This window comes from Bombina bombina, chromosome 7 (assembly GCF_027579735.1).
Source record: "Bombina bombina isolate aBomBom1 chromosome 7, aBomBom1.pri, whole genome shotgun sequence".
Lineage (NCBI taxonomy): Eukaryota > Metazoa > Chordata > Amphibia > Anura > Bombinatoridae > Bombina > Bombina bombina.
This window is the reverse complement of record NC_069505.1, coordinates 1,618,089-1,642,534: the sequence shown is the minus strand read 5'-3', so window position 1 is coordinate 1,642,534 and position 24,446 is coordinate 1,618,089. Positions and strand designations below refer to the sequence as shown.

At 42.4% G+C, this 24,446-nt stretch overlaps 1 protein-coding gene across 1 annotated transcript in view; it reads left to right on the top strand.

Moving 5' to 3' along the window:
• The window catches only part of LOC128635700 (low-density lipoprotein receptor-related protein 5), a 1,026,620-nt gene that overhangs the window by 517,241 nt on the left and 484,933 nt on the right, over positions 1–24,446 (top strand). Inside the window, exon 9 of the mRNA XM_053688826.1 lies at positions 5,911–6,137. Within this exon, the coding sequence (XP_053544801.1) occupies positions 5,911–6,137 (227 nt within the window). The remainder of the gene's footprint in view (positions 1–5,910; positions 6,138–24,446) is intronic.

Genomic DNA, 24,446 nt, shown 5'->3' with positions numbered 1-24,446 from the left:
GCAGGACATGCAGCTGCATGTGTGTGGGTCTGAAAGTAGTTGAAAAGGTTCCTAGAAGGCTTCATTTGGTATCGTATACCCCCTGGGTTTGGTAAAGTCGCAGCAAAGGCTGTAGCTGGGACTGTAGAGGGGTTAAAACTGTAACCGGCTCCGGTTTCTTCATTTTAAGGGTTAAAGGTCTCAAATTTTGGGTGCAATGCTTTGAATGCTTTAAGACACTGTGGTGAAAATTTGGTTAAATTAAACAATTCCTTCATAGTTTTTCACATATTCAGTAATAAAGTGTGCACTGTTTAAAATTTAAAGAGACAGTAACGGTTTTGTTTAAAAACGGTTTTTGTACTTTATTGACAAGTTTAAGCCTGTTTAACATGTCTGTGCCTTCAGATAAACTATGTTCTGTATGTATGGAAGCCAATGTGTCTCCCCCTTCAAAATTGTGTGATAATTGTGCCATAGCGTCCAAACAAAGTAAAGACAGTACTGCCACAGATAGTAAAGTTGCCCAAGATGATTCATCAGATGAAGGGAGTAGACATAGTTCTACATCATCTCCTTCTGTGTCTACACCAGTTTTGCCCACGCAGGAGACCCCTAGTACTTCTAGCGCGCCAATGCTTATTACTATGCAACAATTGACGACAGTAATGGATAACTCCATAGCAAATATTTTATCCAAAATGCCTGCATATCAGAGAAAGCGCGATTGCTCTGTTTTAAACACTGTAGAGCAGGAGGGCGCTGATGATAATTGCTCTGTCATACCCTCACACCAATCTGAAGGGGCCATGAGGGAGGTTTTGTCAGATGGGGAAATTTCAGATTCAGGTAGAATTTCTCAACAGGCAGAACCTGATGTTGTGACATTTAATTTTAAATTAGAGCATCTCCGCGCACTGCTTAAGGAGGTGTTATCTACTCTGGATGATTGTGACAACCTGGTCATTCCAGAAAAAGTGTGCAAGATGGACAAGTTCCTAGAGGTTCCGGTGCACCCCGACGCTTTTCCTATACCCAAGCGGGTGGCGGACATAGTGAATAAGGAGTGGGAGAAGCCCGGCATACCTTTTGTTCCCCCTCCTATATTTAAGAAATTATTTCCTATGGTCGACCCCAGAAAGGACTTATGGCAGACAGTCCCTAAGGTCGAGGGGGCAGTTTCTACACTAGCCAAACGCACTACTATTCCTATCGAGGATAATTGTGCTTTCAAAGATCCTATGGATAAAAAATTGGAGGGTTTGCTTAAAAAGATTTTTGTACAGCAAGGTTTCCTCCTGCAACCTATTTCGTGCATTATTCCTGTCACTACAGCAGCGTGGTTCTGGTTCGAGGAACTAGAAAAATCGCTCAGAGAGACTCCATATGAGGAGGTTATGGACAGAGTTCACGCACTTAAGTTAGCTAATTCCTTTATTTTAGATGCCGCTTTGCAGTTAGCTAGATTAGCGGCGAAAAATTCTGGGTTTGCAATTGTGGCGCGCAGAGCGCTCTGGCTAAAGTCTTGGTCAGTGGATGTATCTTCCAAGACAAAATTGCTTAATATCCCTTTCAAGGGTAAAACTCTTTGTGGGCCAGAATTGAAAGAGATTATCTCAGACATCACTGGGGGTAAGGGCCACGCCCTCCCACAAGATAGGCCTTTCAAAGCCAAGAATAAGTCTAATTTTCGTTCCTTTCGCAATTTCAGGAACGGACCGGCCTCCAACTCTGCAGCCTCTAGACAAGAGGGTAATGCTTCGCAAACCAAACCAGCTTGGAAACCGATGCAAGGCTGGAACAAGGGTAAGCAGGCCAAGAAACCTGCTGCTGCTAACAAAACAGCATGAAGGAGTAGCCCCCGATCCGGGACCGGATCTAGTAGGGGGCAGACTCTCTCTCTTTGCTCAGGCTTGGGCAAGAGATGTTCAGGATCCCTGGGCACTAGAAATAGTTTCTCAGGGTTATCTTCTGGAATTCAAGGAACTACCCCCAAGGGGAAGGTTCCACATGTCTCACTTATCTAAACCAAATAAAGAGACAGGCATTCTTACATTGTGTAGAAGACCTGTTAAAAATGGGAGTGATACACCCAGTTCCAACCGTGGAACAAGGAATGGGGTTTTACTCAAATCTGTTTGTGGTTCCCAAAAAAGAGGGAACTTTCAGACCAATTCTGAATTTAAAGATCCTAAACAAATTTCTCAGAGTGCCATCGTTCAAAATGGAAACCATTCGAACAATTTTACCTACAATCCAGGAGGGTCAATTTATGACTACCGTGGATCTAAAGGATGCGTATCTACATATTCCTATCCACAAAGATCATCATCAGTTCCTAAGGTTTGCCTTTCTGGACAAACTTTACCAGTTTGTGGCTCTCCCATTCGGGCTAGCCACTGCTCCAAGGATTTTCACAAAGGTACTCGGGTCCCTTCTAGCGGTTCTAAGACCAAGGGGCATTGCAGTGGCACCTTACTTGGACGAAATTCTGATACAAGCGTCGTCTCTTTCAAAGGCAAAGGCTCACACAGACATCGTTCTGGCCTTTCTCAGATCTCACAGATGGAAAGTGAACATAGAAAAAAGTTCCCTGTCTCCGTCGACAAGAGTTCCTTTCTTGGGGACAATAATAGATTCTTTAGAAATGAAGATTTTCCTGACAGATGTCAGAAAGTCAAAACTTCTAAGCGCTTGTCAAGCTCTTCATTCTGTTCCACGTCCTTCCATAGCTCAGTGCATGGAAGTAGTAGGGTTGATGGTTGCAGCAATGGACATTTCCTTTTGTGCGAATTCATCTAAGACCACTACAACTGTGCATGCTGAAACAGTGGAATGGGGACTATACAGACTTGTCTCCAGTGATTCAAGTAGATCAGAAGACCAGAGACTCACTCCGTTGGTGGCTAACCCAGGACCACCTGTCCCAGGGAATGAGTTTCCGCAGACCAGAGTGGGTCATCGTCACGACCGACGCCAGTCTAGTGGGCTGGGGCGCGGTCTGGAACTCCCTGAAAGCTCAGGGGCTATGGCCTCGGGAAGAGTCTCTTCTCCCGATAAACATTCTGGAACTGAGAGCGATATTCAATGCTCTCAGGGCTTGGCCTCAACTAGCAAAGGCCAGATTCATAAGATTCCAATCAGACAACATGACGACTGTTGCTTACATCAATCATCAGGGGGAACAAGGAGTTCCCTGGCGATGAGAGAAGTGACCAAAATCATAAAATGGGCGGAGGATTACTCCTGCCACCTATCTGCGATCCACATCCCAGGAGTGGAAAACTGGGAGGCGGATTATCTGAGTCGTCAGACATTCCATCCGGGGGAGTGGGAACTCCACCCGGAGATCTTTGCCCAGTTGACTCAATTATGGGGCATTCCAGACATGGATCTAATGGCGTCTCGTCAGAACTTCAAGGTTCCTTGCTACGGGTCCAGATCCAGGGATCCCAAGGCGACTCTAGTGGATGCATTTGTAGCGCCTTGGACCTTCAACCTAGCTTATGTGTTTCCACCGTTTCCTCTCATTCCCAGGCTGGTAGCCAGGATCAAGCAGGAGAGGGCCTCGGTGATCTTGATAGCTCCTGCGTGGCCACGCAGGACTTGGTATGCAGACCTGGTGAATATGTCATCGGCTCCACCATGGAAACTACCTTTGAGACAGGATCTTCTAGTACAAGGTCCATTCGAACATCCAAATCTCGTTTCCCTTCAGCTAACGGCTTGGAAATTGAACGCTTGATTTTATCTAAGCGTGGGTTTTCGGATTCTGTAATAGATACTCTGATACAAGCCAGAAAACCTGTAACTAGGAAGATTTACCATAAAATATGGAAAAGATATATCTGTTGGTGTGAATCCAAGGGATTCTCATGGAGTAAGATCAAAATTCCTAGGATCCTTTCTTTTCTCCAAGAAGGTTTGGATAAGGGATTATCAGCGAGTTCTCTAAAGGGACAGATTTCTGCTTTATCTGTCTTATTACACAAACGACTGGCAGCTGTGCCTGATGTTCAAGCTTTTGTTCAGGCTTTGGTCAGGATCAAGCCTGTTTACAGACCTTTGACTCCTCCCTGGAGTCTGAATTTAGTTCTTTCAGTTCTTCAAGGGGTTCTGTTTGAACCTCTACATTCCATAGATATCAAGATGTTATCTTGGAAAGTTCTGTTTTTGGTTGCTATTTCTTCTGCTAGAAGAGTTTCTGAGTTATCTGCTCTGCAGTGTAATCCGCCCTATCTGGTGTTCCATTCAGATAAGGTTGTTTTGCGTACTAAACCTGGTTTCCTTCCAAAGGTTGTTTCCAACAAGAATATTAACCAGGAAATAGTTGTGCCTTCTTTGTGTTCTAATCCAGTTTCGAAGAAGGAACGTTTGTTACACAATCTAGATGTAGTTCGTGCTTTAAAGTTCTATTTAGAAGCAACAAAGGATTTCAGACAAACGTCTTCTCTGTTTGTCGTTTATTCTGGCAAGAGGAGAGGTCAAAAAGCTACTGCTACCTCTCTTTCCTTTTGGCTGAAAAGCATCATCCGATTGGCTTACGAGACTGCCGGACGGCAGCCTCCTGAACGCATCACAGCTCACCCTACTAGGGCTGTGGCTTCCACATAGGCCTTCAAGAACGAGGCTTCTGTTGATCAGATATGTAAGGCAGCGACTTGGTCTTCCCTGCACACTTTTGCCAAATTCTACAAATTTGATACTTTTGCGTCTTCGGAGGCTAATTTTGGGAGAAAGGTTTTGCAAGCCGTGGTGCCTTCCGTTTAGGCAACCTGATTGGCTCCCTCCCTTCATCCGTGTCCTAAAGCTTTGGTATTGGTTCCCACAAGTAAGGATGACGCCGTGGACCGGACACACCAATGTTGGAGAAAACAGAATTTATGCTTACCTGATAAATTACTTTCTCCAACGGTGTGTCCGGTCCACGGCCCGCCCTGGTTTTTTAATCAGGTCTGATGAATTATTTTCTTTAACTACAGTCACCACGGCACCCTATAGTTTCTCCTGTTTTTCTCCTGTCCGTCGGTCGAATGACTGGGGTGGGCGGAGCCTAGGAGGGACTATATGGACAGCTTTTGCTGTACTCTTTGCCATTTCCTGTTGGGGAAGAGAATATCCCACAAGTTATGGATGACGCCGTGGACCGGACACACCGTTGGAGAAAGTAATTTATCAGGTAAGCATAAATTCTGTTTTATTAGAAGTAATAAAAAGGGCCATAGTTTGACCTTGGACGTGCCACAAAGGAACAACCTTTGAGTATATTTACTGCCTGTGTGTATACTTAATTTGAATTACCAATAAATGAAATGCGGGAGATCAGTTATGCACCATGTGATCACAAAGATGTTGCAGTGGTCTTCTCAGAGAACATAGACAGCTCACCAGCTTTACGGCTCTTCTGATAACAAGTAAATAGTTTAAAGGGACAGTAAACACCAGAATTTTTGTTGTTTAAAAAGGTAGATAATCCCTCTATTACCCATTCCCCAATTTTGCATAACCAACACAGTTATAATAATATACTTTTTTACCTCTGTGATTACCTTGCATCTATGCCTCTGCAAACTGCCCCCTTATTTCAGTTCTTTTGACAGACTTGCATTTTTAGCCAATCAGTGCTGAGTCCTAGGAGCTTCACGTGCCTGAGCTCAAAGTTATCTATTAGAAACACATGAACTAACGCCCTCTAGTGGTGGAAAACTGTCAAATGCTTTCCGATTAGAGGCAGTCTTCAAGGTCTAAGAAATTAGCACATGAACCTCCTAGATTTAGCTTTCAACTAAGAATACCAAGAGAACAAAGCAAAATTGGTGATAAAAGTAAATTGGAAAGTTGTTTAAAATGACATGCCCTATTTAACACATGGAATATTTTTTTTTTACTTTACTGTCCCTTTAAGCAATGTGGTTTTACACAATTTTGCAGACAATAAGCCGGGCGTTCATGAATGGGAGCTCAGTGGAACATGTGGTAGAATTTGGACTGGATTTTCCAGAGGGCCTAGCAGTGGACTGGATGGGGAAGAATCTGTACTGGGCAGACACTGGCACCAATCGCATTGAGGTGTCACGTCTGGATGGAGCCTTCAGGCAGGTTTTGATTTGGAAGGATTTGGATAACCCACGATCATTGGCACTTGATCCAGCAAAAGGGTAAGCAGAATGCATGCAATAATTCAATTGTTTAAAGCTTGGAAATATTTCTTACATAAATAAAAAAACTTAATGTATTTCAACACAGGTGTGATAGTTTATTGTAAATACAGGACGGTGTCACTTATGGGCACTGCAGTAACAGATAACCTCTGATGCACAGTCAGTAAATGTCACCTAGGGACAGGACGGTGTCACTTATGGGCACTGCAGTAACAGATAACCTCTGATGCACAGTCAGTAAATGTCACCTAGGTACAGGACGGTGTCACTTCTGGGTACTGCAGTAGCAGATAACCTCTGATGCACAGTCAGTAAAATGTCACCTAGGGACAGGGCCGTGTCACTTCTGGGTACTGCAGTTACAGATAACCTCTGATGCACAGTCAGTAAAATGTCACCTAGGGACAGGACGGTGTCACTTATGGGTACTGCAGTTACAGATAACCTCTGATGCACAGTCAGTAAAATGTCACCTAGGGACAGGACGGTGTCACTTATGGGCACTGCAGTAACAGATAACCTCTGATGCACAGTCAGTAAATGTCACCTAGGGACAGGACGGTGTCACTTATGGGCACTGCAGTAACAGATAACCTCTGATGCACAGTCAGTAAATGTCACCTAGGGACAGGACGGTGTCACTTATATGGGCACTGCAGTAACAGATAACCTCTGATGCACAGTCAGTAAATGTCACCTAGGGACAGGACGGTGTCACTTCTGGGTACTGCAGTAACAGATAACCTCTGATGCACAGTCAGTAAATGTCACCTAGGGACAGGACGGTGTCACTTCTGGGTACTGCAGTAACAGATAACCTCTGATGCACAGTCAGTAAAATGTCACCTAGGGACAGGACGGTGTCACTTCTGGGTACTGCAGTAACAGATAACCTCTGATGCACAGTCAGTAAAATGTCACCTAGGGACAGGACGGTGTCACTTCTGGGTACTGCAGTAACAGATAACCTCTGATGCACAGTCAGTAAAATGTCACCTAGGGACAGGACGGTGTCACTTCTGGGTACTGCAGTAACAGATAACCTCTGATGCACAGTCAGTAAATGTCACCTAGGGACAGGACGGTGTCACTTCTGGGTACTGCAGTAACAGATAACCTCTGATGCACAGTCAGTAAATGTCACCTAGGGACAGGACGGTGTCACTTCTGGGTACTGCAGTAACAGATAACCTCTGATGCACAGTCAGTAAATGTCACCTAGGTACAGGACGGTGTCACTTCTGGGTACTGCAGTAGCAGATAACATCTGATGCACAGTCAGTAAAATGTCACCTAGGGACAGGGCGGTGTCACTTTTGGGTACTGCAGTAACAGATAACCTCTGATGCACAGTCAGTAAATGTCACCTAGGGACAGGGCCGTGTCACTTCTGGGTACTGCAGTAACAGATAACCTCTGATGCACAGTCAGTAAATGTCACCTAGGGACAGGACGGTGTCACTTCTGGGTACTGCAGTACCCAGATAACATCTGATGCACAGTCAGTAAATGTCACCTAGGGACAGGGCCGTGTCACTTCTGGGTACTGCAGTAACAGATAACCTCTGATGCACAGTCAGTAAATGTCACCTAGGGACAGGACGGTGTCACTTCTGGGTACTGCAGAAACAGATAACCTCTGATGCACAGTCAGTAAATGTCACCTAGGGACAGGACGGTGTCACTTCTGGGTACTGCAGTAACAGATAACCTCTGATGCACAGTCAGTAAATGTCACCTAGGGACAGGACGGTGTCACTTCTGGGTACTGCAGTAGCAGATAACCTCTGATGCACAGTCAGTAAATGTCACCTAGGGACAGGGCCGTGTCACTTCTGGGTACTGCAGTAACAGATAACCTCTGATGCACAGTCAGTAAATGTCACCTAGGGACAGGACGGTGTCACTTCTGGGTACTGCAGTAACAGATAACCTCTGATGCACAGTCAGTAAATGTCACCTAGGTACAGGACGGTGTCACTTCTGGGTACTGCAGTAGCAGATAACATCTGATGCACAGTCAGTAAAATGTAACCTAGGGACAGGGCGGTGTCACTTCTGGGTACTGCAGTAGCAGATAACCTCTGATGTACAGTCAGTAAAATGTCACCTAGGGACAGGGCGGTGTCACTTCTGGGTACTGCAGTAACAGATAACCTCTGATGCACAGTCAGTAAAATGTCACCTAGGGACAGGACGGTGTCACTTATGGGTACTGCAGTAACAGATAACCTCTGATGCACAGTCAGTAAAATGTCACCTAGGGACAGGACGGTGTCACTTCTGGGTACTGCAGTAACAGATAACCTCTGATGCACAGTCAGTAAATGTCACCTAGGGACAGGGCCGTGTCACTTCTGGGTACTGCAGTAACAGATAACCTCTGATGCACAGTCAGTAAATGTCACCTAGGGACAGGACGGTGTCACTTCTGGGTACTGCAGAAACAGATAACCTCTGATCTCACCAAGGGACAGGGTAGATTTGATTGAAATCACTAGCAATAAAGCAATTTATATCCTGGTTTTCTACATAAAGGTATAATTTTTAGACTACCAATAATACTTCAGATTAATTACAGATTTGCTTATTCACCATTAGAGATACACAGATCAGTGAAATTAATAAAACTATCTCCTGTTTAATAGATTCATATTTGATTAAAGGGACACTAAATCCAATTAATTTTTTTCATGATTCAGATAGATCAGCAATTTCAAGCAACTTTCTAATTTACTCATATTATCAATTTTTCTTCGTTCTCTTGCTATCTTTATTTAAAAAGCAGTAATGTGATGCATAGGAGCCAGCCCATTTTTGGTTGAGAACCTGAGTTATGTTTGCTTATTGGTGGGTAAATGTAAACCTCCAATAAGCAAGCGCTATCCATGGTGCTGAACCTAAAATGAGCTGACTGCTAAGATTTACATTCCTGCTTTTAAAATAAAGATCACAAGAGAACGAAGAAAATTTGATAATAGGAGTAAATTAGAAAGTTGCTTAAAATTCCATGCTCTATCTGAATCATGAAAGAAAAAAATTGGGTTCAGTGTCCCTTTAACTGTTAAGCTGTACTTGGGAGGAGAAAAATGATTACCTTAATAATATCAATTTCAATAACATTCCATTTTTAAAGGGACATGAAATGCTAAAGTTTTTTTTTAAATGATTCAGATATGCAATACAATTAAAAAAACAAAACAATTTTCCTTCCATTGGCAGTGAGACTCCACGAAAACATTCTTAACCTATGGTAATTACTCTACCTGGTCACCAGATGGAGGCAAAGATGCCCCAAACAAGACTATAAATACCCCTCCCACTTTCCCTACCCTCCAGTAGTAGTGCCTCATATCATGGAGGTAGGCAGAGAGAGGTGCTCTGTAGAGAAGAATGAAGTCTAAAACTGGTGATAATATAGTCATGTAAATCTTTATAGAGTGTTGGTTTATATAACACTGATTGACGCTGGATTTCCCATGCCTCACAGTTTAACCGAAATCCCCCGTCTGTAATTTAGTGTGAAACACACAATGTTATCAGTCTTATCATGGGTAACTTCTACCCTCTTTCATGGCAATTTGTCTAATGAGGTAGTATTAAGTCTTTTCACTGCATATCAATAGTGTCATGTGTACCCTTTGACCCCTCGGTGACGGGCACTATCATGCCACTAGATCTGGAAACGGACCTTAGCCTTAGTCTGATACAGGGCTGAGAGGGGTGCCCTTTGGGCACGCTGAGATGCAAGACTCTGACAAGCATTTTGTCCTAGTGGGACATTATAACACCTAAGTATATTAAAGGGTGTTGATGACATCACACCAGACATTGTTATCGGCCCTCCACTTACATACTCCACTTGAGCAGGCATGCCCCATTTTTCAGGGGGGCGTTATTACTACAGACCGCAGGCTTCATTTAATATTTGCCTCAGAGGGGTAAGTTGCTGGTTCCCGCTGTGAACGGCGCTTTCGTGCCATTTCTGCTTTAGATTCACTGTGCAACAGTCCTGTGGGAGAGTGGTTGCAACACAGCACGGTCTATCCAGAGGTGGTTATACGCCCTAAACAGGGCTTAACAAGGGGACAGTGTTTTGTGCATTGGTACCCAGATACCCCACTGTAAGGTTCACGATTGCTACTACAATCATTTTGCTACAGCACATATAATGGAAAACTCTATTTGAATAGTTAATTTAATTAACATTAAATGTTTGCTTTGCATAATTATCACTGTTAATCTTCTGGTGCAACTTCTGTGTGCAATTGCTACCTGAATTATGTCCTGACATCTTATTCAGGATGCCCATGCGTTGAACCGCGAATGAGTTCCTGCATGTCCTATAGCCAGCCGGTCCTACTGCTGCTTCTCAGGCTTCGGCCGATGCAGATATCCTTGTCCAACAGCCCATTAAAGTAGCTTTAGTGGCTCCAGAGCGCTGTGCAGTTCCTTTACCTGATGACCTCCCGGTCTGTATACAGGTTGCATTATCTACTCTGCTGAGCACTAGCCAAGTGTAAGGGAAGAGGAAAATAAAGGTTAAACATTGTTTTCCTATACGTAGCCCAGGCACGGTGGCGGAGGCCATGACCAACAGTTATGGGCAGGCTTCTGAGGATGAACCCTTAGCTCTGACGGTGAACTCCCTTCCTCTGACCACTCCAACGAGGATTTGGAAGAGGGTAGAATTAGGTTCAAAGTGGAGCAGCTCAGGCTCCTGTCTACCCTGGGGGTCCCCGCAGCAAAGCCGCCTGAGGAAGAACAGGTCTAGAGACTGGAATCAGTATTTAGACCTAGGCCTAGGGCCCCTGATGTTTTTCTTTACCACCCATTATCTCTGAAATCACCTCCATGCAATGGGAGAAGCTAGGCCCTCAATTTGCCCCTTCAGTAGCATTTAAGAGGTTATTTCCTTTTCCAGCTGAACACGTAGAGGTCTGGAAAAGTGTGCCTAAGGTGGATGGCGCTATATCCACACTATCCATGCACACAACTATCCCGCTTGAGGAAAGTACCTCCTTTAGAGATCCTCTTAACAGAAAACTTGAGGGATACCTCAGGAGGATGTTTCTTCAGTCTGGTGCATTGTTTCAACCAGCAGTAGGTATTGCTACAGTTACGGGGGCCACACAAATTCTGGTGTGTGTCCTTAACGGACCTGATTACGGTGGAAACTCCATTAGAAGAGATTCAGGACCACATACAATCTATATGGTTTGCAAACACCTTAATCAGTGATGCAAACCTACAGATTATCTACATTAACAAGAAAATCTATAGTTTTACCGTTCTGGCTAGGAGGGCCCTGTTGTCAGCGGATAATGTGTCTAAATCTAGACTGCTGTCACTGTTGTTTAAGGGTAAGTCCATATCTGGTCCGAGTCTGGACTTTATCATAGCCACAGTCACAGGTGGAAAAGAAGCTTTCATACTGCAGGACAAGAAGACTTGCCCCAAGGGTCGTCCAATGGGACGTTTTTTGTTCCTTTCGGAAAAGTCATAGGAACATAGAAGTGATTAAAACTGAGTCCCCAAGGCCAACCTGGATGCCCACTGTTAGGTGTAATTTTCAGGGGGGAGAGTGTCAGTCAGCACTTGGCCTGGATCATACACTGTCACCTGGAAAGGAATGGGTTACTTGATGGGATATCCCAGAGAACAGGAATCAGACCACGCAGCAATCAGTCTAACATCTGTTCTGTTTATTAGAAGATGAGCAACACTTTTTATAGGCAGTGGTTAAAGCATAGAGGGTTAACACGGTGACATGTTCATAACTACATCATCTTACATATTATTTCTGCAAGAACGAAGAAGCTCATTTAAAATATAATTGGTAGAAAAGGAGTGTTAGGGAGTCAGTTCTACAGAAATACCTAACTTCAGATAACAGTAAATCTGAGCCTCATAGCCCAGCACAAATCAAGGCCGTTTGACATCTTGTAGAGATAACAGTGCATCCAAGCACATTGTCAGGGTCATTCCCAGGGCCATTCTAGCTATGCAAGTCTCACTAACATAAGCACATTTCTTACTACATAATAAACTCTTCTTAGACAAGATGGGGTTGGTAAGGCTAACATATCCTAACATACCACCCTTTTATTCTAACAGAATAACATAAAATAGAAAAGCACAGAAAAGGAGTAAATCCTTTAACAACAATATAAGCCTAATACTTCGGTATAACATGAATCTATGTGAGAATACTGTAGAGAAATGTATTCACATTTACTGCTATAACTTTATAGGCAATAGGGCACAATTTGTCACTGCACATAGGTGTGGCCCCTCCAATACTCTCCGTCTACCTCCCAGCATCCTCAAACTACTGGTCTATCTGCATAAAGACCCAACCAGCCCCCTATCTACCCCCAAGCAATGCTGCATCTTAATTTCTCCACCTGCATTGCTAGCACCCCCCAATATTTCCGACAGTTTCTTGCTCTGTACATTCTCCACAGTGAAGCATGAAGCATGGGAAAAGCACAAGTGTCTCTGGGTGGCCTCTGATCACTTTAAGAATAGTCCTTGTCCTCTTAGAGCTCCACCTTCCTCAGACACTCTGCTTCAATACCATAGTCCATTTGCAGTAGGGGTGCTTATCCAGTGTTCTTCTGAAGGTAGATGCTTGAAGTCTGATGGTTTGTTCATGGGGTAGACAAGGAAAGCCAGTGTTATGAATATTACCTTTATCTATAAAATTATATTATTTGAAATGGTGCAATTTTTAATGACACACTTTTTGTAACTTGTTAAAGATAATAAACAAAACCTGAATAATTGCAGTTGCTATCAGTCTATTAATTATACCAACACCAGATAAATACCAACAATTTTGCTTTATTAAAAGATTTCAATTAGAAAAATATTTAGCATTTAATAGTAACTTAAGCAAACAAAATATTACAGAGAAATAAACTACAGTCCTATAATAATCAGTTAAAGCGATAACATAACTCCAACTTTCAAGAAAAACAGAATAATGCAGAGATTAAACTATAAAGATAATTAAATAATATTTTCACAATAATTGGCAAAATGATGGGAACCAAATATTTTATTATAAACCCTCTAAGGTAATTGCAGAAAATCAGGTAAATTAATAATTATGACAAACCGTCAGATAATAATTTATCATAATTCCTGTTTCACCCGATGTTATTGTCGACAAATAAGACCAGGTGGTAGGAATTTTTAAAAGGAAAACACAAAGCTATAAAACAATTAATTAATTTACCTGATCAAATAGACAAAGGTATTTTACATAAATGTAAAGGGTAAATCTTAATGACATTAACATTTAAAGTGACTTAATTTCATACATCACCAAGGTAAATAAATTCCCCCTTTGCAGACAGGAATCAAACTGTCAGGTCGTAGGTCTGTCCGAGTAGGCTAAACTAGCCTCAGCAGTTATAATCCAATAATCTCGGACCTCTGTAGTTGATTAGCAAATTACCAACTCCATATATTATGTGACCAGTTCCAAAACACAGGAAAGCGACCCCCTCCCATTGGGCTAGACCCTATATATTCCCATTTTCTTATCTAGGAGGAGTCATTAATTAAAATATTTTAATCAATAATTAACATAAAATTAATTAGATGGGGGGCGGAGCCTGGCCGTGCAGGGAAATGGCTGCCTAAATCCTGGCTCTTAAGCCCCACATCCAAACTAAGCAAGAATAGGGATAAAGGATGCCCAATATTTTAGTATAAAAAGGACTCTGTAAGTGGCTTGGAGGTGCACAACACACAGGTGACTTGTGAAACAGGAGCGATGATAATCTCTATGCCGCGGCTTCTGTCGGCCTTGAATTGACAGCCCTAGGAGGCAAGTTACAGACAACAAGGAGCAAGAGGTTCGTCCCGGTCTCCCCACGGAATTATAAGTAAAGAGCAATTATCACCGATCGAAGGTCTGGGAGGTGACGACCGCGGCACTTACTTGGCGTGGAGGTGGCCGCGATATAGACCCGGTAATAAAAGCTGGCAGAGAGGAAAACAGGCCGCGTCTATCACACCGCAAACGGCAGAGTTAACATTGGTGAGTAATCGCACAAACAGCTGTGTGACTGAAATAATTTGGGGCTTGCCGATCTAACAAAAATAATTAAGGCAGTAAAGTATCACCAGTTTGAGACCCCCAAAACGGAAAGTGACGCCATAAACACTGACACACACAGGATCATTTGCCCTCACGGACGGTAGTGTGGACAGAGTAATTGGGGGTTCACTTGACAGGTAAAACTATTTAGAACTGTAAAGCAACACAAGTTGGTGATCCCTGATACAAAAGGTGCCACCATAAGCACTGCTATTTGAGGGTAAATAAGACATTCTCTAACTGCGTCATAGACAGAGTAAATTGGAGATCAGGCCTCAAACAGCGCGCAGTTCAGTCACTTGGTAGAAGAACAAGAAAGGAAAGCAGTTTAATACATCAGCACTGCAAATTAAAAGTAGAATTATCTCAGAGAGACACTGATCAACTTAAAAGTCTTGGAATACAGTCACCTGTGTGCATTTGATATAGGCTGTTTGCAGAACAGTAACTGCAGCAGCTCATTACCATATAATACAAGTGAGACTACAATCAGGAGTGCTGGACATTAAGCAGTATGTCAAATAAAAAAGGTAATAGGCCCGACAAAGGAAATAAGAACAACAGTCTAACAAGCTATTTAAAAATGACACCAATTCCTGCTGAGAAGGAAGACATTGAAATATCAAGACCAGCATCCTCAGCACCTAGTGAGAGGCCCACAACAGACATACTGCCACAAGAGCCTCTTACAAGGGAGGATTTGAATACTATCTCTTCGAAAGCAGACATCAATATAGTACTAACAGAAATGAGATCATTGTTTGGAGATTTGAAAAAAGATCTGAACAGCGTTAGCCAGCGAGTGCACACTCTCCAAACCAAACATGAGACATTGCAGAAACAGGTAGATGTAAATTCACAACACATACAAAGCCATGAAGGAGATATACAATTCCTGTTGTCCAGAATTGAGGATCTGGACAACAGAGGAAGGCGCAATAACATGAGGATCAGAGGAGTGCCTGAAACAGTAAGCAATAACGCCATAGAAGGATACCTTCAGGATTTATTTAGGACTATAAAGGGAACGCCAAGCGCTCCAGAAGTATCCATGGAAAGGGCGCACAGGGCGCTTCGTCCAAAACCATCCCCTAAGGCGCCACCACGAGACATTATAGTCAAATTTATGAGCTATAAAGACAAGGAACTTATCTCACAAAAAGTGAGGGCCATGAGGACTGTGACCCATGCAGGTATCCAGATCCAGATCTTCTCGGACCTGAGCCAGAAACGGAGGGATCTAAAGTTTATCACTAGTGTCCTCCAAAGACATGGCGTCCCATACAAATGGGGATTCCCGGTGAGCATTATTGCCACCAGGAATGGAAAACAAGCTACATACAGAACATCATCTGACCTACCGGCTTTCTGCGAGGTCTTGGATCTGGACATTCCACCACCAGAACAGGAATCTGCACCACAAGATGAATGAGACCCAGGAGATAGTAACTATGCATATAATGTAATGTAGAGTACAATGGAACTTTAATTGACAGTACACTTGTGTTTGAGCTGTTATATGTCAGAGGGCTTAAAGGTCTCCATAGTTTAAATATAGTTGTGTTTATTGACTCTTTATTAACATGTGTATAGCAAGCAGGTTAATTGTCTATAGAAACAGAATTTTAATGAAACAACCAAAATTGAAGTAAATAACGAGCTGCCTAATTCCTACACATAGTTATGAGATCCTCACAGCCCCAGGTAAACTCACATTAGATCCAGCATGGAGAGGTAGTGATGACCACAACTTAAATGTAGAGAAATAGCCCCTTTGATAGACCTGAAACACTATAGAATTATAAAATGTGAAAAACAGCTCATATGGTAAATAGGTGAGACACACTGAAAGCAATACATATGACCCCCAATGAAAGGCTTGGTGCACTGATATAGCTGAACTTAGCTAGTAAGGACTTAGGAGGGAAAATAGTGTACAATGTCTAATATTTATGAACATGGACTCTGCACTTCAAAGGTTTAAGGTGGGGTGGGACTAATATTTACTTTTCAATGAGAGTTAATATAGATGTTGCGTTATAAAGTTATTGAAATTTGTGTATTGTTGAATTATTATAATCTGTTGAATTTAAACTTATACTTGTACTTGGATATTAATGTCACAACAATGGAACAGCAATTCTGAATTGTTTATCTGAGCCCAGATGAAACTGGGCATCTTTAAACCTAATTATACCAGATTTTTCTTTATTAAGTAGTTTGGATGTGGGGATACTGACCCCACACATTATTACCTGACACTTTTCTTTGCCCTTAGCTGACCTGTCAGGTAAACTTACCCGTCTTAGGGTATTTCTAGTCTTTTTTCATCCCTTATTTCTTAAATACCAGAGGACACACAGTGAGAATAAGAATTTTTTTAACTAAACTATAAATAAGTTCTCTACGGGGTGTATTTAATCTTTCTATTGACTTTAGGACCTCGTATATCTTTTAATCTAAACTTCCTCTTCACTCTTTCTTTCTTATCTTCTATTAATTTCCTCTATCTATTTTTATTTATTTTTTTCCCTCCCCATCTTGTCCTCCCTAACCCTCACCATCAGCATGCCCCCACACGTGACACATAACCTGTCAATTCTGACGCTTAACACAAAGGGACTGAACATCTCAGAAAAAAGATCACATCTAATGAGAGATGCTCAAAGACTGAAATGTGATATACTATTCTTGCAGGAAACCCACTTTAAGCGAGGTAGAGAGCCGAGATGGCATTGTCCTAAATTTCCCACCACCTTTTTTGCCTCAGGTAACCAAAAAAAGAATGGAGTAGGGATGATTAAACACTCTTCCCCATGGGTTACTATTCATGAGGAAAAGGATCCGGAGGGCAGATATTTTATTCTAATAGGCAGGCTATATAACAGAATGGTAACCTTGGTTAACGTGTTATCGCCAAACCTACATCAAAACAAATTCCTGAAGGCCCTTACCAATAAAATTTTGGAGATAAGTAAAGGAGCACTAATAATAGCAGGAGATCTTAACATACCATTAGACCCCCAATTAGACACGTCACGGACTACAATTTCTATTCCTAAGAGAGTGGTTAAACAGTGTAGCAACCGGTTAGACGGTCTGGCAGTACACGATGTGTGGCGAGTTTTACATCCTATGAAACGAGACTACACCTTTTTTTCCCACCCCCATAGCCTCTTTACAAGAATAGACTACATATTTACAGACCAAACCACGCTGGCACTAGTCACAGATGCACAGATACTCCCAATGACATGGTCAGACCACGCACCGGTAATCTGCAAATTAAACTGGCCCACGATACCCACACAGCCATACATATGGAGATTTTACGATTTTATGCTCAGTAACCAGGTTATTAAAACACAAATAGAAAAGACACTGAGAGAATACTTCCAGCACAACTCAACACCTGACCTGCAGACTAGCACTATTTGGGAAGCACATAAGTGTGTTCTCAGAGGAGAACTTATGAAACAAAAATCTCAACTGGCCAAACAAGCCAGAATAAAGTATACCTTTCTTCTGAATAAAATACAAGACTTGGAAAAGTACCATAAAAAAACTCCCGGCTAATAGCTCCCTTAAAACAGAACTACTTCAAGCTAGGGAAGAGTTGCAAAACTTACATTCTATAGAACATCAAAAGGCTGCTCTAAAGCTTCAACAAAATTTTTATGAATTCGGGGATAAACCTGGCAAACTTTTAGCAAGAGCACTGAAGAGAGGGCAGCTAAAAACACACATACACGCCATCCTAGATAGAAAAGGGAAACCCTGCACAAATAGCCCTGCAATAGCGGATGTCCTAAAAACATATTACAGCAAACTATATAATATACAGAATAGGGGAGAGGCTCGGGAGGGCGGGGACAGCAATGTTGACACACTAGAAATTGACACTTATCTTAATTCGGTCACGTTACCCTCCCTCACGCGTGAGGAAGCAGGGGATTTGGAGGCTCCTATTACCACTGAAGAAGTGGCTAGAACCATAGACGACTTACCTGCAGGCAAGAGCCCAGGCCCTGATGGGTTTAGTGCTAAGTATTATAAACTGTACAAACACATCCTTGCACCACAACTGACGACCTTATTCAACGAAATAGGACTGACACAAGAATTCCCACCAACCATGTTATTAGCCCACATCACCACAATCCCAAAACCAGGGAAGCCAGCGAACCGACCTGAAAACTTCAGACCTATTTCGCTGCTGAATGTGGACTGAAAAATATTTGCTAAAGTTCTTTCCACTAGGTTGAACAGATTTTTACCAAAGTTGGTGTCACCGGATCAAGTCGGTTTTGTCCCGGGCCGTGAGGCTAGGGACAACACCATAAAAGCATGCCTTCTAGTGAATTACGCCCAAAGCAAAAACATACCATCCATCTTGGTGTCAACAGACGCTGAGAAGGCCTTCGACAGGGTGAGCTGGCCTTTTCTTAAGGCCACCCGGTCGAAGATGAATTTTGGGCCCCATTTTATGAGCAAAGTTCTCTCACTTTACACAGTACCCACGGCACAAATTAAAATAAACAACATATTGTCTGAACCCTTCCATATCAGTAACGGCACCCGGCAGGGTTGTCCGTTGTCCCCTCTGCTTTTCGCCTTGACAATTGAGGTATTGGCGCAGAAAATTAGGGAAAATCAGAAAATATCAGGGATAAAGATAGGTCAAAAGGACCATACATTATCACTATATGCCGATGATGTTCTATTATCATTGTCCAACCCACTTTTGTCCCTCCCAGAAACCCTACGGGAATTTGTAGAGTACGGTAGGGTGTCCAACTTTCAATTAAACCAAAGCAAGTCAGAAATCTTAAACATAAATCTAACGCAGACAGAACTGTGTCATCTTATAGACAAATGCCCATTAAGGTTACAAACCCGAACACTTAAATATCTATGAATTAACATCACAGCATTACCAGAATCACTATTCGAGGCCAATTACACTCATCTGCTACACTCAATCACATGTGACCTGTCCTCTTGGAAAAGTAAAAAAATATCCTGGTATGGGCGCATTGGCGTAATCAAAATGAACGTGCTTCCGCGAATCCTGTACTATCTGCAGACGCTCCGATTCCCCTCCAAAAGAATTACTTGCAGAAGTTACAGAACACACTAGAAGTCTATATATGGGGTGGAGGAAGACCAAGGGTAGCAAGAAATACACTGGTACTTTTATATGCAACTCCGTCATTTCATGGGGACGTATAAACAAGCAGAACTCCTAACTAGGCAATTAACAATACTAGAGAAACTCAGCTTACTCCCAGAAAATCCGGGACATTTGATCACCATAATGTACCGAACGCTAATGTCGCACGAGAGGACACCCCTGCCGACCTTTGCAGCTCAGTGGGGCAAAGAGCTGTGCTCGTGCCCCACGGACAGTGAATGGAAAAAAAATTTCATTAATCACACAAAGGCTTCTGTATCTGCTAAAACAATTTAATCAAATTACAAGTATCTGTCTCGGTGGTACCTCACCCCTGCCAGATTACAAAAGATCTATAGACAAACTGATGGGAAATGCTAGAGAGGATGTGGGGAACAGGGGACTCTTTCACACATATGGTGGAGCTGCCCACTGATCGAGACTTTCTGGAGGAATATACTAGATAGGATAGATAATAATTTACAGATCAAACTAAACAGGAGCCCTAATATATTATTATATCATAACCTCCCCAAGATTGCTGACAAACCCAAGAGGCAACTCTTGTATATACTGCTCAATAGCGCTAAAGCTCTAATCCCTAAAAATTGGAAAACAACAAACATTCCTTCTATTTCAGACTGGGCAACCTGGGTAAACAGGAACCTACAGCTGGAACGCTATAGGTACTGGAGAGACGATAGAATAGAAATACATGAATACATGCTGGAGTTATGGAAACCCATGAACACTTGAACACATAGGCATAACGTATATGGTGTATTACTGAAACTCGTTCCATACCATCTATCCTCTCCTTACTCCCCCTTATTCCCTCCCATTCCCCCTCCCCCCTTGTTTTTTTTTTTTTTTTTTTTTTTCTCTCTTTCTCTCTTCTCTAATGATTTTATTTAATCTATTACTCATATCCTTTGGTGTGCGCTATAACACCAGTAGCATAAGTAAAACTAATTTCTGTTGACATTGACAGTGTTTTGTAAAAGACTTGGAAATTATACTGGAAAAAATGCAACAACATGTAAATTCTTGCTGCTGTTATAATAGCTGAGCCCTGGTTAAGCTTAAAACAAAAAAACATGGAATCTGTTGTGTCATGAAAAATTCATGGCATATTCCCTCTCATCTAGACTATCTTACCCCTGACTAGAATCATTAACCCACAGTTCCAAATTACAATGAACAAAAAAATAGTGGATAACAGACTATCCACTGAAAGAATGCACCTAGCACTCTATGCCTAGACTTGAAGGTGTCAAATTCCATGTAGGATTAAAACGTAACTTTTAATAAGAAACCAATAAAAAGTAAAATAACACAAATAGTTTGGACTCTGTTGTGCTCACTTAAAGAAATACAGGAGATAGCTGAATGTTTCATATAATATGGCCTCTAATATACTTCACTATCACTTGAATAATTGAAAATATCTGTTCAGTTGAGTCACATTTGTGGGGTATCCATATGGCCACCCATTATGGGGTATCAGTGTAACTGCCTGCGGCGTAGTTATCCCAGAATATCTATCTGGGTTGTGTCAACAGCACTATGACGGCTAGAGAAAACCCCTATTTAGAATATCAGGAGAATTATCAATGATTATATATCATCCACTGTCACAAAAATATTTAGTTAGATCATGTGTACATATGTGAATGGTCTGATGAAGATGTTCCCCTGTATTTAATTCAGAGAAATGGGTTTGACTATAGGTAATATCCAGTATGTCTATCTGGGTTATATTAGTAGCACTGAGGCGGCTGGTGTAAGCCCCTGTCTAAAATATCGGGGGAATAATTGAGGATTATATGTCCTCCACTATTATAAAATGATTGTGTTAAATCATATGGATGAGTGATCTGTTCAGGATTTTCTCCTAGATACTATTAAGAGAGTTGGGCTTAAATTTGTGTAATATCAGGTAATAATCAACAAACCGGTAGCCTATAGGTCTACTAGTTAGTGATTGAGAATAATATATAAAAAGTTATATCCTTGCCATTAGTTACTCAGATCAATATCTCTCAATCCTTATGATTGGTATAGCATACTGTATTTATTTACTGGATACGGACATAGAGTATCATTCAAAATATTACTTGCTGTCAATCAATGATTGTTATCATAAGAGAATGATTATGCCCGTAAATTCGTACCTCTCTATCACTCATACAAACATTATCATGTTGTATCATGTGTGTGTTGGTGTTTCCGTTATACCGGCATGGTAAACAGTACTGTTAGATCTGGATAGGAGGATTGAATTGCCTCACTGATAGTTCTGTGGAGATACGATTGACGTAAGTGAGCTGTCTGATACAATTTGCCACTATCACTTGGCACAATGCTCAATTTACCTCCCTTGAAACTAGAGAAGCTGTGGTGAATACTTCTCCGTATCAAGTTGTTACACCTTGTATAATATAGTTAGTTTGAATATTGAGGTAGTATTAAGTCTTTTCACTGCATATCAATAGTGTCATGTGTACCCTTTGACCCCTCAGTGACGGGCACTATCATACCCACTAGATCTGGAAACGGACCTTAGCCTTAGTCTGATACAGGGCTGAGAGGGGTGCCCTTTGGGCGTGCTGAAATGCAAGACTCTGACTAGCATTTTGTCCCAGTGGGACATTATAACACCTAAGTATATTAAAGGGTGTTGATGACATCACACCAGACGTTGTTATCGGCCCTCCACTTACATACTCCACTTGAGCAGGCATGCCCCATTATTCAGGGGGGGGGCGTTATTACTACAGACCGCAGGCTTCATTTAATATTTGCCTCAGAGGGGTAAGTTGCTGGTTCCCACTGTGAACGGCGCTTTCGTGCTATTTCTGCTTTAGATTCACTGTGCAACAGTCCTGTGGGAGAGTGGTTGCAACACAGCACGGTCTCTCCAGAGGTGGTTATACGCCCTAAACAGGGCTTAACAAGGGGACAGTGTTTTGTGCATTGGTACCCAGATACCCCACTGTAAGGTTCACAATTGCTACTACAATCATTTTGCTACAGCACATATAATGGAAAACTCTATTTGAATAGTTAATTTAATTAACATTATTGCTTTGCATAATTATCACTGTTAATCTTCTGGTGCAACTTCTGTGTGCAATTGCTACCTGAATTATGTCCTGACATCTTATTCAGGATGCCCATGTGTCGAACCGCGGATGAGTTCCTGCATGTCCTATTGCCAGCAGGTCCTACTGCTGCTTCTCAGGCTTCGGCCGATGCAGATATCCCTGTCCAACAGCCCATTAATGTAGCTTCAGTGGCTCCAGAGCGCTGTGCAGTTCCTTTACCTGATGACCTCCCGGTCTGTATACAGGTTGCATTATCTACTCTCCTGAGCACTAGCCAAGTGTAAGGGAAGAGGAAAATAAAGGTTAAACATTGTTTTCCTATACGTAGCCCAGGCACAGTGGCAGAGGCCATGACCAACAGTTATGGGCAGGCTTCTGAGGACGAACCCTTAGCTCTGACGGTGAACTCCCTTCCTCTGACCACTCCAACGAGGATTTGGAAGAGGGTACAATTAGGTTCAAAGTGGAGCAGCTCAGGCTCCTGTTGAAGAGGGTCCTGTCTACCCTGGGGGTCCCCGCAGCAAAGCCGCCTGAGGAAGAACAGGTCTAGAGACTGGAATCAGTATTTAGACCTAGGCCTAGGGCCCCTGATGTTTTTCTTTACCACCCATTATCTCTGAAATCACCTCCATGCAATGGGAGAAGCTAGGCCCTCAATTTGCCCCTTCAGTAGCATTTAAGAGGTTATTTCCTTTTCTAGCTGAACACGTAGAGGTCTGGAAGAGTGTGCCTAAGGTGGATGGCGCTATATCCACACTATCCATGCACACAACTAGCCCGCTTGAGGAAAGTACCTCCTTTAGAGATCCTCTTAACAGAAAACTTGAGGGATACCTCAGGAGGGTGTTTCTTCAGTCTGGTGCATTGTTTCAACCAGCAGTAGGTAATGCTACAGTTACTGGGGCCACACAAATTCTGGTGTGTGTCCTTAACGGACCTGATTACGGTGGAAACTCCATTAGAAGAGATTCAGGACCACATACAATCTATATGGTTTGCAAACACCTTAATCAGTGATGCAAACCTACAGATTACCTACATTAACACGAAATTCTATAGTTTTACCGTTTTGGCTAGGAGGGCCCTGTTGTCAGCGGATAATGTGTCTAAATCTAGACTACTGTCACTGTTGTTTAAGGGTAAGTCCATATCTGGTCCGAGTCTGGACTTTATCATAGCCACAGTCACAGGTGGAAAAGAAGTTTTCATACTGCAGGACAAGAAGACTTGCCCCAAGGGTCGTCCAATGGGACGCTTTTTGTTCCTTTCCGAAAAGTCATAGGAACATAGAAGTCATTAAAACTGAGTCCCCAAGGCCAACCTGGATGCCCACTGTTAGGTGTTATTTTTAGTGCTGTCAGTCAGCACTTGGCCTGGGTCATACACTGTCACCTGGAAATGAATGGGTTACTTGATGGGATATCCCAGAGAACAGGAATCAGACCACGCAGCAATCAGTCTAACATCTGTTCTGTTTATTAGAAGATGAGCAACACTTTTTATAGGCAGTGGTTAAAGCATAGAGGGTTAACACGGTGACGTGTTCATAACTACATCATCTTACATATTATTTCTGCAAGAACAAAGAAGCTCATTTAAAATATAATTGGTAGAAAAGGAGTGTTAGGGAGTCAGTTCTACAGAAATACCTAACTTCAGATAACAGTAAATCTGAGCCTCATAGCCCAGCACAAATCAAGGCCGTTTGACATCTTGTAGAGATAACAGTGCATCCAAGCACATTGTCAGGGTCATTCCCAGGGCCATTCTAGCTATGCAAGTCTCACTAACATCAGCATATTTCTTACTACATAATAAACTCTTCTTAGACAAGATGGATGCCTAAGACAAAATGACAACTAAGAACAAGATGGCGTTGGTAAGGCTAACATATCCTTACATACCACCCTTTT